Genomic DNA, 15,963 nt, shown 5'->3' with positions numbered 1-15,963 from the left:
ATAAGAGTTATATTTTCATGATTGTCACAAATTAAATCAATGTTTTTTTTCATGTTCAATTTTTTAATCAGTAACATAATTAGTAATTGATTTGTATATATATAGAGTAAAAAAATATATCAAAAGTGAATAATTTGAAACTATTCACTTAATAAAGCACTTTACTACATGAAAATTGTTTTATATACAAGTAAATAAATAGATATGATAAAATATTAAGTCAAGCTTAGAAGAATTGGGACTAACATGATGTGGGAAAGAGTGGATGGAAGAATGGCTTTATAGCCAGCCATTTTATCTATTTTAGATACTTTTTTTTTTTTTTTTTGTAAGGTACGAAACTATTTTTGGGACAAGAACTTTCTGAAGAGTATTTGATTAGAAAAGCATCGCAATGTACAGTTACAGTATTTTTAGCATCTTTGATAATTTATTGGTAATATTGTCAAAAAAAAAAAAAAAAAAAAATATTTCTTGGTTATTATGCTCTTTTATAAATTATAATTCTACTTATACATTCCTTCAAAAAAAAAAAAAAATGAAAATAAGATCCTAATCATACGTATTGGATGTTGGCTTCACCGGCTGTGGCTAGTGAGCTCATGAGTCGCTCAAAGATAAAGTCCATTTGGTGACTAAATGTTCAAGTCAATCCTAGCAAATTGGTAATACATACGGAGTTTGCTTAGTTAAGTAGAGGTGTCAAAACTTGATCCGATTGAAAACGTTCGATTTAAATTTTAGTTCTTGTGAACACAATGATTTAACATATTTCAATTTTGAAGTAAACCCGATTCAACATGTTCTTACTAAATCCAACTCCTGTAGTCATGGTAAGAGGGATCCCGTTACGGTCAACCCAGGAGAGGTAAAAAATGTAGAGTAGGCAAGTGAAATACAATTCCTGATTTCCTGAGCATTTGAATCTGATTAGGAACTCAAAGACGGTGGTTATTGGGGAAGTGGTGGTGCAATAAGAGCCAATCCACCATTGACGCACTCAATTCAGCCGATCCTCTGCAATTCTCTTCTCTTCTCTTCTCTCATTTATAAATTAAGATTATACGTATTTCTATCTCTCTTCATTTTCATCACCAAAAATGAGCAGAAGAAGCTTATTCGCTCGGACTCGCAATCTCACTTCCCTCTTCCTGAACAACCATTCATTTCTCCGGCACTATCGTCATTCTGCGCCACCACTCCACTCCACCGCCACAACCTCAATCACTAATCACTTTCAAAATCCATGCCTTCCAATCGGAACTACAATGGCGCAATTGCAGCAGCAGAAGCTCCTTCATCATCATCCTCATCTCAATCTTGATCTTGATTTGGCTCCCAATTCTCCTCCTCCTCCTATGTAAGTTGTGACTGATTTCAGTTCCATTATCTAGTACATCAATAAGATTAGAAGCATACGACAAGCAGTAAATTATTTAAATCCCAATTTTCTATAAACTAGGGTGTACTAGAAAATTATTAAAATTATAGAAAATTGGGATTTAAATAATTTAAATTATAGAAAATTGGGATGATCCAATAGGGAATCGTTCCAAAACCCAAGAGGAGAATTTAGGTATTATGTGATGTACTGGTTTCTTGTAATTGCAATTTCGCTAATAAGCACAATTAAGAGAAAGCTTGAGTGTTTTGAATGATTTAATTGCAATTATGCTAATAAGCAAAGCGTGAGCAATATTTTCCACACTCTCACCACACAAATTACACATTTCAAGAATGTTTGAGACTCGAATATGCAAACCTTTATTAGTCGGAAGAGCCTCTTTACAAGCTCTCCACATGAAAGTCTTGATATGCGGATGCACAGGTTCACTCCACATCCTTTTCCACACTATTCTTAGCTCCATATCATCTGATCCTCCTTCGTCACTATTAGCACCAAAACTCAAATGGTAAGCTGACTTGACCGTATAATTTCCCCTCTTATCAGGATCCCAGTATAGGGAGTGTTTTGAATGATTAATAAAGCGGAAAATTAACAAGGTTACAAGGATAACTATACGCTTGAGGCTATCAATCTCATAATATAATACATTCACCTCCTACTTATACACAAGCTATCTAAGACAACAATGAACTTAAGATGAGCACATGTGACCATTAGCTAAAGTAGCAAAACCAAACTTAGACAAGGTTGACACTTAGTTGCTTGCTTTCCTTAATGTTCTCTTAATAAGTTTTGTCTCTTAACCTTTGTTGTGTTTGACTCGTCCTGCTGCCCCTATCATTGACCCTCCTTCCTAACCATAAATTCTATTTTTATCACTTGTGCAGTCCAGAGACCACAGATTTCAATCTGGTGCAAACATATATCAAGACATTCAGGCTACTAAATGGACAGAAATTCAGTCCTGACAGACACTCTGTATTCACAATCCACAACTTTATTGGGAAGCCGCGAATTGACAGGCAGCAAAAAATCGAATTCAAGGTTTTAAAATCTCTTACTTATTAGGAAAAATTAACAAAAATAATCCGAACTATTCACCATCTTCTCATTTTAATTCGAACTAATCTTTAACTTAGAATAAACCAAAGTACATGGGGTAGTTGCTCATATTAGTCTAAGCATCTTAGCAACTCGTGTGGGGCCCACTTTTGTCTTGTTTTTTTTTTAATGGATTTCTCCTCCTTTACCGTTCATTTTTGGAATCATTTACTTCTTCAAAATCTCCATTTTCTACTCTATTTCATCTTCCACTGGTCACCATCTAGATTTCATCTTTTTGTTTCCTCCTTCCAAAATTAAACCATGTCTGCTAGTGCAAACTCATTCAGCCACTCATCTATCTCAAATTTCTCAACTCATTCATCAAAATTATGCCTTAATGTCGATTTGTCACGACGATGTTCTAGCGAAGCTAAGGTAGTCAATAATGGAGGAGTACATATTGGGAATCTGGGAAGTGTTTTTATGGATGTGGGAAGTTCCCAGCAAATGTAGTTTTCCAATTTTAATTATTTTTGTACATGAATTTGAATTTAAAGATTCGTTTTTTTAATTATTGAATTATGTTGTGTGTTATTTTGTTAGTCTGACAATTGCAATTATTTCAAATGGGAGGAAGAGGTTACGCTAGATAAATTGAGGGAAAAACAAAAATTCGTTGATGAGCTTGTAATTGAAACTTATGGTAAGGGGGAAATCATCAAGAAGCTGAAGCGAAAAAACAAAATAATTGAGCAAGAATTGGTGGAACTTAAAGTTGCAGCTTCTGCACATGCAAGGGCTCTAACATGAATTGCAAATGAATTTTAGTGGAATATGGAAAGCAATGAAATACATTATTATAATAAAAAAAAGAGAGAAAAAAATACGGAGTAGAAATTACAAAATTAAAGCGAACTATCATGCATGCAAAATTGTTCTTTGATGAAGGCACTTCCATGGAGAAAACCCCAAGCTTTAGAAAAGGCACTACCATGGAGTACTATAGTTTCGGTGGTTAGATGAGTTAGGAGGAGAAAATGCAATTAAAAAATTAAAAGTGGGGCCCACATATTTAATTTAACCTGTTTAGCAGGTTGCTAACTTGCCTAAACTAATATGAGCAACTACCCCCTATACTTTGGTTTACTCTAAGTTAAACACTAGTTCGGATTAAAATGAGAAGATAGTGAATAGTTCGGATTATTTTTGTTAATTTTTCCTACTTATTATTATAAATCTCTAGTTTAGTTTAGCCCACACAGATTTATTGCCTATAAACTTGCAAGTATTGATAAATTTACCTTACATTCTACAGCCAAAAGAGTTGCCAACAGACCTCTATCACGAGCTTAAGAAGAATTGGCAATATCTGGGAGCAAAATCAAAAATGGACAGCAAAAAGCTTAAGAAGAATCGGCAATATCTGGGAGCAAAATCAAAAATGGACAGCGAAAAGTTTTTCGGAAAAAGATTCAACAGATATGCAAATAAGCAAACAAGATTTGAAACTCAGGAGGAATATTTCAGAAGTGCATTGAAGCTTAGGAGAGTATTTGATCTGGATTCCGTGATCCCTAAAATAGGTTAGAATTTTTGTTGACCAACTCTTATGCCCACTTAACCTTAACCTCCCAATGGTTACCATAGTTACCAATAACTTTTTGGTCATGGTTTTTCTCACTCCTTTTATCATGCCACACTTCACTAATTCCTCCTAAAAATGTAAGCTAAAGGGTAAAAAATAAATAAAAACACTGAACTTTTGGTACACATTACACATGGCATATTGGCATGATGCTAAAATGATAAGTAATGCCCTCTTTTTTGGGAAAAAGTAAGAAAGATAATCATTAGAAAACCCTCCTCACGAAGAGAATTCATAATGTATCAGCAGAAGAAATAGTAAACACACTGGCTAGAGTTGTTATAAACATCAATACCCAAACTACAAATTTATACTAATAACCTACATTACAATCCTATCTGTTGCACGATTTGCCTTTTAGTAGATGTGCTGGATACTCCGATCCAATCGAGTGAGAAGAGTATGAATGTCTTTAATAATATGTTCGATATACCAAGATATTGCCCAAATATCCTCTGAGTTGATGACTAATAGATTATCACCTATCTGCCTAGTCTATGATGATATAGAACGTCTTGCTAAGTCTTTTCATGTTCTTCATATTTCTCATGTTCGTGGCGTAGGATACACGGTTTCAATTTCACATTAAAACATGTCGCTGATAGAGAATATACGTAGAATATTTTCATATTAGATTTAGGATATTGAACAATGAAAATCATTTCAATTGAGGATTTTGATATCCTTAAACCCCAATATACTAGTCAATTTGTCATACGGTAACGCGTGTAATAACACTTACTTTCATGTGTTGTCTACCTATATAGTACGGAGTAATACATATATTTATGTGAATGGTAGGTTAATTTTGTCGAAAATGTACTAACTACATGAAAATTGACATTTTAATAAGCAAAAAAATTAAGGTAAATGAGACAGACCTGTGATGTGGACTTGAGCAACTTGGCTGCTAGGAAATACAAAGAATCTGCAATAAAGCAATATAAACCATGATGATTAACATTTTGCGGTTGTGAAGTTTCCCATCTATCTAAATACAATAATATTAGGAAGGATAATGAAAGTGATTAATAATATAATCATGTATTATACATAGTACATTATAAACTACATGAATATTATTGGACGGATAATGGGATTATGAATGTGATTAATAACAATAATGAATCATATATTATATGATAATAAATAAATTAAAAGGGGTGACAAAGCATGCCTGTGATAAAGCCTTTATGAGCCCTTATAATTCCACTATCCCTGGATTGATTGTTACTCTTGCATTTCTTTCCTGCATTTTTAACGACAAAAGGATAAAATTTTAATTAGAAAAATAGTCAATTTTAGAACACCTATGCTGTTATAATCATAGCTTCTCTTTTGTTTTTTAATGGTACCTTTTGTTTGTAATTTAATCAAGTCTCATTTATCTTTTAATTCTGATTTGGAATATTTTATATCTCTAAAATTGTAGTTTGACATGGTTTTTTATGCAGCGAGTGCCACATCGATCGAAAGATGCAACAAGTTTGGAGTTGATTGGGAGATAGTTGATACTCGACAATTCGAGAACGAACTTCGACAGGCACTTGGGTCGTCTTTTCGTCTTAGTGTGGAGAAACAAGAAGGAATTTCATATTTACTTGAGATTGAAATCAAGGTTGATGCTGAGCTCAACAAGATTCCCCCAAATGAAGAAAATTGTACTACATTTGGCATTGCAGACACTTTTCTAGTTTAGAGAGTTCCGTTGTAGATTTTGATTGTTGCAAGAAACCTTTGACTCATTTTGATATTCCTATATATATTTTACACTTCACATAAAGCCTCTTTAGCTTTAATTACTCACAACCATTTAGGTAGGATTAGCAACTTTAAACTGTTTTACTAAATTCTAATCAATCATGTCTTTCCATGAAAACTTGCACAAAATTCAGCCATGTTTCATACATGGCATTATGGCAACACAAACCAAATCAAAACTAAGTATTAAGTTCAACACAGAAGGCAATTGTTCAACACAGAAGGCAATTGCATATTTTCACTTACTATCTCTTTGGTTTTAGCTTGAACATTTATAACATCAAGAATTTTACCATTTCTTAAGGTGACAAAGTTACATTGTTCAAGAATCCTAGAATTAATAGCATAAGATATTAGCTAATTGATCCTAGAATTAATAGCATTAACTACTTGTCCTATTTGAACTTCCATATTTTTGGTTGAATTAGCTAATTGATCAAACTCTATTTTCCAAGTTTACCAATTTTACGAATCTTTCAAAAGTGGCATTAGCAAGTTTTTCAATAGCCAATTCCGATCAAGGTCCCTCTTGTTGCGGTTGTCTTTGCGGGTCATTTTGTGAGGGTCATTTTGTGATCAATTATAATTAGAAACAAACTGAGCTTATTAAAAACATTAGGACAATCACTACTTGCATGTGCACCTTTAATAACTTCACATAAAGCCAATTACTTCAACATTAGGACAATCACAATTATTAGCTCGATATTCCTATATATATTTCCACTTCACATAAAGCCTCTTTAGCAGGCAGATCCTCGATTCCGGAAGGCAGCTGCCTTCTCCCACCGCCCCAGCCCCTAATCTTTGCGCTTGTGTTGGCGCCGGCTTTGGCGCTTCCCCCTCCCCCTAACCCCTAAACCACCACCGCAAAAACCACCTTACCAAAACACCGAAACACTTTAAATAACCCAGCCCCACCGATAAAAACCCCAAATCGGCCCTCCCCCAACCTCGAAACCCTAGCGCCGAGGGTTCCAAGGGTGAGGGAGGGTCGATTAGGGTTTTTTTGTGGTGGGGCTAGGTTATTTTAAGGGTTTCGGGGTTTAATTTCGGTGGAGGCTTGGTGATTTAGGGGAGGAGGAGGGAAGCGCACGCCGGCCGGAGCCAACGCCGGCGTGTCAGAGGGAGGTTTTGGGTGCCGGCGCCAGCGTGTCGGAGGAAGGTTTTGGGAGCCGGAGCCGGAGCCGGCGCCGGCGTGTTAATGGGAGGTTTTGGGAGCCGGCGTCGGCGTGACAGAGGTTGGTTTCGGGAGCCAGCGCCGGCGTGACAAAGGTTGGCGGCAGTGGTTTGGGGCTTCGGAAGCAGTCGACGGTGGTGATAGGGAGGTGGTCGTGGGTGGGTTGTTTATTTTTTTAAAAAAAAATATTAAAATTTTTCAACCAATCATGTGGCGCCACGTGTCCTAGTAACCTGATTGGAATTGTTTACAGCGAATAACCCCCAAATTCCGGATTATTAAAAAATAATCCAAAATTGGGATTATTTTGAGCGACCAGGCGAAAATTGGGATTATTTTTATCAATTTTACCTAATTATTAAAAGCAACTTCTTTTAATAACTTATTGGCCTCTTCAGTACATAGTAGTGTAACTCATTGAAGCACCACCTGCAACATCTATAGTACTTCTAATAGAATGATTTAAGCCATTATAAAAAGTTTGTACAAGTAGCCAATTGGGGATACCTTGGTGGCTTGGTGAGGACATTGATGTTGCAAATCTCTAAACCTTTCCCAAGACTCATATAATGACTCTAAATCATTTTGAGTGAAACTAGTAATATAATTAAATTCATTACGCAATTTAGTCATTTTAGCAAGTTGGAAAAATTTATTCAGAAAAGCTTGAGATAATGAAGTCCAAGTAGTGAAAGGATCAGACTATTAAGAACATAAGTAACTAATCTATTCCATCTTCTGCCCCCAAAAATGAAAAAACATTTCATCACTTCACACTTACAACCTGACAAGAATAGTGCTGCTTACAGTGCCAAGACTCGTCCTAACGAAGGCCAACACCACGCAAATTAGAAGCATAAAACTAAAAAAAAATAAAAACTAAGAGCAGAGTACTAGTCGATTTAGTTAAACCATGGAAGACAAACTTTCATAAACCAGCTAGCACAAAATACAGACAAAGAATGGTAAGTTACTAACCCTTTCATAAGATATACCTCGTAACAAGCTCTGATTGAATTTCAATCAATGAAATAAGAGAATAAAAGGATTCCCTGCAAAACCAAAAAAAAAAAAAAGTGACAGGAGAAGAAGGACGAGGAAGCTAAATTGCTATAAGGCATGATTCAAAAATTTAAATGCCAAAATATCCTTTAAGAACAGTAAGAAATAGCTTATAAACCTCAAATTTAGACATAAGCTTGTGCCTCTGCATCCTTTATTTTAATCGATCCCTGCAAGCATAAAATGACTTGGTAACTTTCAAACCTAATGAACAAGTTTTAATTTCCTAAAACCAGAGCAGTAGGAAAAAAAATAAAAAATCACAGCCAAAAAAAACAAAACAAAACAAAACAAAAACAAAAACAAAAACAAAAAAAAACAAAAAACCTTATGACAGTAGAAAGAATCACTTCCAATTTGCCCAATTATGCTGACATCTATGCGGCATGCAATGCCTCCATGACTTTTTTTGGTTCCGTGCTGTACCCAAGTTGTTCACCAAGTCTGCAATACCACTTTCATGATAAGTACAGCTTCAACTTCTTTTATACCATATATGATAGACTATATCATGATAAAGAAACAAGTTATGGGCTATGTGAAAAGAACATACAGAAATAGAGGCAAAAAACAGGATCCAACCCTTAGAGATGTGCCTTGCACTATCCTATAAACATATTCAGACCCAACAATTGCTTCTTGCAAATAAAACTGTACAATTTCATGAAAACCCAAACGCAAAGAACCAAAGCAATAAACCGTTAAAATTCTAGAGTTAAGGAACACTAGAAATAAAAACTTTAAAAAAGCTTCCTATAAAATTAATTCTTGTATCACTCCACACAAACTCTAAAAAAGGTTATATGACAGTCGATCATTAAACAATTTCAATCGTCTCATGAGTAATCTTCGACTGGCTCACTAAATACCATTATCAAAACAGTTCAAAATTCCAAAGACATCTTTATGAATTGAAAATTAATTTTATAAATATCATCCTCAAGTAAAATCACAAGTAAAATTCAATTCCATTTCAAAGACATTCTTTTATGTCTTGTTTATCAAAGACATAGACCATGAGCTTTCCTTCCTCAATTCAACCTCATGAATTCAAATTCCAAAAACATACCCACCAAAAATTTATTATAACACATGTAAGAAAACATCAATATGCATGTAATCAACAATCAAATTTCCCAGAATCATCGAAAAATATTACAAAGTAGGGTTATGAAATTAAGAGGGAAATCATGAAAAGATGAGAAAATTAACTTGCAAGGGATATTAAGCTCTGTGGGTTTAATATGAAAACAACCCCCAATACATACAAACTTTCACTAAAATCTCAATAAAACACACACCAGATCAGAACAAATATCAAACATAGAACCAGAATTCAAGAAAAACCCAATTCATAGAAACTTAACCTGGTCCCACAGTAACTTCAACATTCATAAAAGGAAAAAAAATTCAAAAACACCAAGAAAGTTTCAACTTCTTGTGAAAAAAAACCACTTTACAAAAGTTAATATCCACAAATTTGCTAAAACTTCGAGTAGCACAACCTTTTGACGATTTCCGACTAAAATTAACGTTAAATGGCCCACATCCTAACTGACAATATCTTCCATCATTCATATCTCTAATTAACTCTCCAAATGTCAAATTTGCTCTATTTAAACACCAACTTTAGTCAGAAATCAAACTGACCATGAGTCACATTCTCTTTGTGGTATAGATTGTTGCCGTAAGGAGAGGCCACCTGTTAATCGCAATTTACATCCCAAAGTAAAAAAACCATAGAATTGAAATTAAAATTCAACAACATCAAAGAAGAATAAAAAGAAAGAAAGAGACCTTAGCAGAAACAGTGGGAGATGCGTGACCTTGTTCATCGATAATAACATAATCAGCAACAACAACAACATTATTCAGGATCTCCTCAGAAACGCACTTAGTACCTGTACTTGGTAGATTCAGCCATATTCCCTCCGTAAATCGAATAATCATCAGCAGCAGCATCATCAAGCTCGTGAATATTACGCACCTACCCATCTCTCTCTCTTATCTCTGTAATCTGACTACTGAAATACTGATTCACTACTTTCTGAAAATTGATTGAAAACCCTTCTCTGCTCTCTCCCGAACGAAGGAACTTATACGGATTCCCACGCTCCCTGAAGCTGCGCGTTTCATATCTGTTCAGAAATCTATACACCAACTTCAGAAAGTTTCAACCTCATGAAATCAATTTCAAAAATCCAAAGTGCAACGGAAAGGGAAAGAGAAAAGGGAGTAGAAAATGACTTATACCAAATCAAAAACATCACAATTAAACCACCCGCAAATCTATTCTTAAAATTCAACAACCCCACGGAAAAAAATGAAATCTTGAAAGAGAATCATACCCTGAATCAAGAGTCTTATGCAAACTCTTGAAATTACTAGTCAAAGATGAAAGGAAAGACCTTGACAAACAGGAGAATTCAAGAATGAAATGAATTTTGCAATCCCAATTGAAAGGAACGATTTTTTTTTATTTTTTTTTTTTTAATGAAAGGAACGATCTTGGATAACACTTGAATCCAAAAATTAAATCTTTTAAAACCCTCTTCTGTAAGCATCACAATTAACCCACCTGCAAATCTATTCTTAAAAATTCAATAACCTCACAGAAAAAATGAAATCTTGAAAGAGATCCATACCAAATCAGATCAAATATCAAGTGATATTCCACAATAATAAAAATCAAAACTTTAACATAACTACTACAAAACAAATTAACACACAATTTCAACTACAGTAATGAATAAAAATACTTCCCTGAATCAAGAGTCTTATGCAAACTCTTGAAATTAATAGTTAAAAGAATCGGAGAATCAAACTCTTTTGAAACAATTCCTTATTTTGACAAACAGGAGAATTCAATAATGAAATGAATTTTGCAATCCCAATTGAAAGGAACGATCTTTTTTTGTTTTGAAAGATGAAAGGAACGGTCTTGGATACCACTTGAATCCAAAAATTAAACCTTTGAAGAAAATAAAGCAAAACCATATGCCATCACCCTGAAAAATAAAGATAGATTGAAATTCCAAATTACCTGTTTGGGGAAACAAGATCTACAATTTTTAAGTCATCCTTGTTTCCACAATTAACGGATTTCCTTCGACTTGGCTCCTTGTTTAGTTGGAGAAGAAGCTAAACCAATTGACGACACCAAAAACGAGATGAACCACAGATGAACTTGAAGAACAGACTAGCTACTTCATTTTACCAAAAATTAAGCAAACATGGAAGATCTAGACTCGCCGGCGATCGGCGTCCCCCTCATAGCCGGGGTTGAGAGGAGGTGGGAGGATAAGGTTGGGGGGTTTTGTAGAGAGAAGCTCTGTTGTTTCAATGAAACATAAAGATTTTCGTAAAAAAAAAATTAAAAAAAAGAAACATAACAGAGTGTCAGAGACCACATGTGATGTTGGGTTTAAGGCTAGTGAGTTGTTTAATGAAAATCCAATGTTTTTTTTTTGTTTTTTTTTTATTTTTTTACAATACGGAGTAGTAAAAAACAAACCAAAACAAAACACTAAAAAGCAAAGGACCAAAACAAACTCTGACGCTGCCCAGCACACTTGGCTAACCAATGAGCAGGGGTAACCCAGGCCGAGGAACCTTGAAAATCCTGCAAACTGAAAGGCTATCGAGAAGATGTCGAATAACACACAATAAACAAAAGCAAGAGACCTCAGATGACCGGTCGTGGTGAAGTGACAAAACCATATCAGAGCTATCCGTGTAAATTGATGTATGGCTGAACCCTCTATGAATAGCTGCCTGAAGGCCACGAGCACAAGCCTGAAGTTCAGCCTGAAAAGCGGACACAGCTCGACACGCCCTAGAGCCACCCCCTAGTACCTGATTGGAGTCAAAATTACGAAAAAACCAACCCGCTCCCGCCAAACAATCCGTGGCGGACCATGCCCCATCCAAAATTAAGCAAACCTGTATTGATCAGTCGAAATACCATGAAGACAAACAAAGGAGCGAGAAACAACAGGGGTAACCAGACCATGCTGATTAGATAATATCTGGAGAGAAAACAAACCAGTCTGATTGCCCCGAGAGATCCACTCATCAGCAATGGCAAAGATAGTGGCAGAGAATACAATGCATGCCTGAAAATGAACTGATTTCGCGACAACCAAATGGCCCATAAAAGACATAAAAAAAAAAAAGAGCGTAGGTCTTGCCTTTGCTTGTGGAAACTAAAATCCGTAATCAAATCCGAGAACCAAATCTCGAAGGATCGACCCGAAAGGCGGAGATCATGCCACAACGAAAACTTACAAGTAAGAATGTGGCGAGTGAAGGAGCAATCCCGAAAACGATGAGAAGACGATTTAGAAGCTTCCCTACAGAAAATGCATGCGGGATTGATCGGAACACCTTTCCGGCTCAGAGAAGCCAAAAGAGGCAAGGCATTATGGAGAACCTTCCAATAAAAGATCTTCAGCTTTGGAAGAATAGGCATCCCCCATAGCTTTTTCCATCACACATCCGAAGCAGGCTTACTTACAATATTCTCCATTGAGGTGCGAACAAGCAAAGAGTAGGCAGACTTGGTGGAGAAGCTACCATCCCTTGTGTACTTCCAATAAACAAAATCATCCATAAGCTGCTGAGGACGTTCCGTTGGCAATTTACGGGACGCTGTAGGAGAATAAAAAAACCTATGAATCAATGAAGGTTCCCACGCGTAGGAACGCAGATTAATGATAAAAGACACATGAGTCGGAACATCCGACCCACTAACATCATACTTAAATCGAACAAGGCCCCCCGAGGCCCAAACATCCTCCAAAATACGGACTTTGAAACCCGTACCGACCTTCCAAGCAACCCCCTTGAGACCCGTTTGCATTCCCGAAGCCAAACCCTTGCCACCCCAAGATTGATAACCAAGCCTCCCCTGAGGCAAAGACAAGAGAGATGGATATTTCGCAGACAAAAGCTTGGAAACAAGAAGATGAGGATGCTGACGGAAACGCCAACAAGATACAATATAGGCTTGTTTGAGTTCACCTTGTTTTCGCATATCTGACCTTATCTAATTTGGTCAAATATGATCGGATTTGATTTGGTCTCAGATCAAATCTGGTTTGTGGTGATCTGATCGGATCTGATCTGGTTTTGTCTGGTCTTAATGTCAAATTTGACTAAATTTTGACCTTAAATATATGATAAATTGATAATCTATAAGAAACCAATATATGGAGTAAGGTCTTGTTAGTTCGTAATAATGTGTATTTTATTTATATGTGATTTTTCATTTTTTTTCATTACAAAATTAAATATATTTGTGGTTAAAAATTGCATATGATCCAATGATCTGATTTGAACTTATTTACAAATGATTTGGAAAAGAAAACCATTCACGTTTGTTTAGACATTATTATTCCCTAATTTTTTAAACATTATTTTATTCAAATAGTAACACAATAATTTTAATTGCTCATTGTTAAGGATGCTAAGTAGCTAATTTGAAGATTAGTACTTGTTGGTCCCATTCCACATTATTTCTCAAGAATACCACAGGATTGTATGAAAAGCTTGGGGCGTTCATCTTAGATTAGCTAATAAGAAAAAGGATGAGTTAAAACACACATTTTATATTTGATTTTTTCCTGCAATATTTACAGGCTGTCCTGATAATTTATCTCTGGCTGAGGAAAGGCACCGCGAGATTCTTTACACAGCAAAGCTCGTTGCAAAGCAGGAAGGCCTTGACTATGGCTTCAGGATTGTGATTAATGATGGTCCAAAAGGATGTAAGTTACGCTAATCACACAAACTCTACATTCCAACGTAATTTCAGTGCTTTAACAAGCTGTAATGCTTTGTTCAGCACGTCAATTTGTTTATCACATCCACTAGGACGTCAAATTAACTGGCCCCCTGGCTAAGACAGATTAATATCAGTAGAGGCAGGAGACTCGTTCTGGCTATCTTTTTTTCTTTTTCAAAGTAACATGTCAATGGAATAATGCTGTTTGAGTTTTTGACTAGTCTTTTCCTTGTGTTCTATGTATTTGTGACAATTACTCACAATTACTCTATATGATCATGAGCATGGACAGGGAGCCTCTTTTCGACCATCTTTTTGTGAATATTATGATCGAACTGTCAAGTCTTTGGTATAGGCAATGCAGAATTGTGGACATTGCTTAACCTGCCTTTCTTCTCCCCTACACACCCCCACTTGCTTGGATTAACACCAAATCTAGGCCATGAGGTGCTCGTGGGAGTGCATATCATTTGGGTCACTTGGCTACTCCCACAGCCCAATTAGTACCAAATCTAAGCCATGAGGCTCAGTGAGTTGTTTAATAAAAGTTCAGTGATTTTGGGACATATTACAGTAACTCTGTAATGGTTAGGAATTAAAATGAGCCTTTAATTAACAGTGTTTTTAAGTTAGTTGTTGGGTTTTTTTTTTTTTTTTTTTTTTTTTTTTTTTAGCAAAGTACATAATGCATCTTCAGATCTTCTTATAGTATGTATTCGGTCAATATGATTTCACATGGTAGAGTTTAGTTGTAAGTAACAGAGTCTAACGGCTCTAACCAATGGAGTTTAGTTGTTAGTCGTTTACGTACATGCCCCCTTACATTAACTTTGCCACAATGTACTACAAGTTTTGTTACGGCTGTCAAGCAGTAAAAACACCAGCATATATAAACCAAATTTCAAGGTTGATCGAAACCTATTTCACGAAAAGGCATAACCGAACCCTGTCCACTATTCACTATCCTTCACAATAGCAAAACCAAAGCATTATTCCCAAAGGCATAACCATCTTCATTTTCTTGGTATTTTTTCCCACCTCTTTATTTGTCAAGATCCCCCTGCCCTAATTTCCCCCTCTTCTCCCGTTTCTTGTGTTTTCTGTCATTTATATTAGGTTGAGCAGTGTGATTGGACACTGAAGCATGTGGCCCCGTATTATCATATTTTTGAGATTTTTTTTTCTCTTTTGTTTTGGGGAGGGGGATGTTTACATACCTGAATCTTTGCTAGTTATTTTTATATATTAATCATGTTTTTATTTTTTTACAAAAAGAGCATAATTTTTTTGCATTATTTCCTACATAAGTGTGATTGAACAAAAAAATAATTGCGGATTTACTTTCTGATACAGAGTGTTCTTTATTGCTGCTATTGAGCGAGTACAATCATTACAATTTACAACTCAAGACTCGTTGGTTCCAATTCTAAGTTCACTTGTCAGAACATAACAGTTTAGTACTCTTATTGCACCTAATAAGAGACACAGGTAGTATGAATTTTATAAAGATGATGATGATCATGATTTGTGTTTTGCGTAGCACTATGATTTAAAAAAGGACAAAAGGTTCAATTCAACATCAATTGATCTAGTGTCATATTACAATCCTATCTCATGAGTCTTGTCTTTATATGGTTAAAAGGGATTAGATACGACACTTTAGGAGACCATTCGAATAGTTAGCACCATTTAATTTACCTTTAAACTGTCAATTTACCCGTTTACAATTTGCACCGCCTTTGCTTAGTTATGATGAATCATCTCATAAAGCAAGTTAATGTGACGAGTGTGTTTTTATTACTCGTACTTTGTATTTGATAGTAAAGGAGGGGAAATAGCACAGTTGTTAAGATTTAAAGATGAGTGGTCTCAAAATTCTTTGAGATTCAAAACTTATGGATCTTGTTTCTTGTACAAATTTCATTCATACAAGTCCCCTAAAACCGAAGAAAATTGAGGTAAATTAAGAGCAAGAATACAAGATCCAAAAATAGTCATTTAAGACTTTTAAGTGATCCTCAATTGATGTGAATTCCATATTATTAGGACGTACGTTAACATCTATAGTCTATAAAGTT

General features: G+C 35.5%; 1 protein-coding gene and 1 non-coding gene across 11 annotated transcripts; one reads left to right on the top strand and one right to left on the bottom strand.

Moving 5' to 3' along the window:
- Positions 1 to 447: 447 nt before the first annotated feature.
- On the bottom strand, positions 448 to 11,189 carry LOC145606815 (transmembrane emp24 domain-containing protein p24delta3-like). Of its 10 annotated transcripts, XM_081662651.1 has the most exons (10): positions 11,144 to 11,189; positions 9,898 to 10,250; positions 9,751 to 9,802; positions 8,428 to 8,544; positions 8,219 to 8,270; positions 8,034 to 8,090; positions 5,275 to 5,346; positions 4,979 to 5,025; positions 1,763 to 1,890; positions 451 to 1,356 (listed from the first exon to the last, which is right to left on the bottom strand). In XM_081662651.1, the coding sequence occupies exons 2-4, from the start codon at positions 10,093 to 10,095 to the stop codon at positions 8,447 to 8,449; spliced, it is 348 nt and encodes a 115-aa protein (XP_081518777.1). In that variant the 5' UTR covers positions 10,096 to 10,250; positions 11,144 to 11,189; the 3' UTR covers positions 451 to 1,356; positions 1,763 to 1,890; positions 4,979 to 5,025; positions 5,275 to 5,346; positions 8,034 to 8,090; positions 8,219 to 8,270; positions 8,428 to 8,446. The 10 variants fall into 10 exon arrangements, with proteins under 10 accessions (XP_081518775.1, XP_081518777.1, XP_081518779.1 ...); XM_081662649.1 differs by having other exon boundaries at positions 448 to 1,356; positions 8,034 to 8,270; XM_081662653.1 differs by lacking the exons at positions 4,979 to 5,025; positions 5,275 to 5,346 and having other exon boundaries at positions 458 to 1,390; positions 8,017 to 8,090; positions 9,898 to 9,926; positions 10,002 to 10,250.
- On the top strand, positions 7,550 to 7,655 carry LOC145609868 (small nucleolar RNA R71). Its single transcript, XR_014106142.1, has one exon. It is a non-coding gene; the product is annotated as a small nucleolar RNA R71 (small nucleolar RNA).
- Positions 11,190 to 15,963: the final 4,774 nt, after the last annotated feature.

The sequence above is a fragment of the Chenopodium album genome, chromosome 23 (genome assembly GCF_948465745.1).
Source record: "Chenopodium album chromosome 23, dcCheAlbu1.1, whole genome shotgun sequence".
NCBI lineage: Eukaryota > Viridiplantae > Streptophyta > Magnoliopsida > Caryophyllales > Amaranthaceae > Chenopodium > Chenopodium album.
Note: the sequence above shows the minus strand (reverse complement) of the source record. Positions and strands in the feature narration are given on the sequence as shown.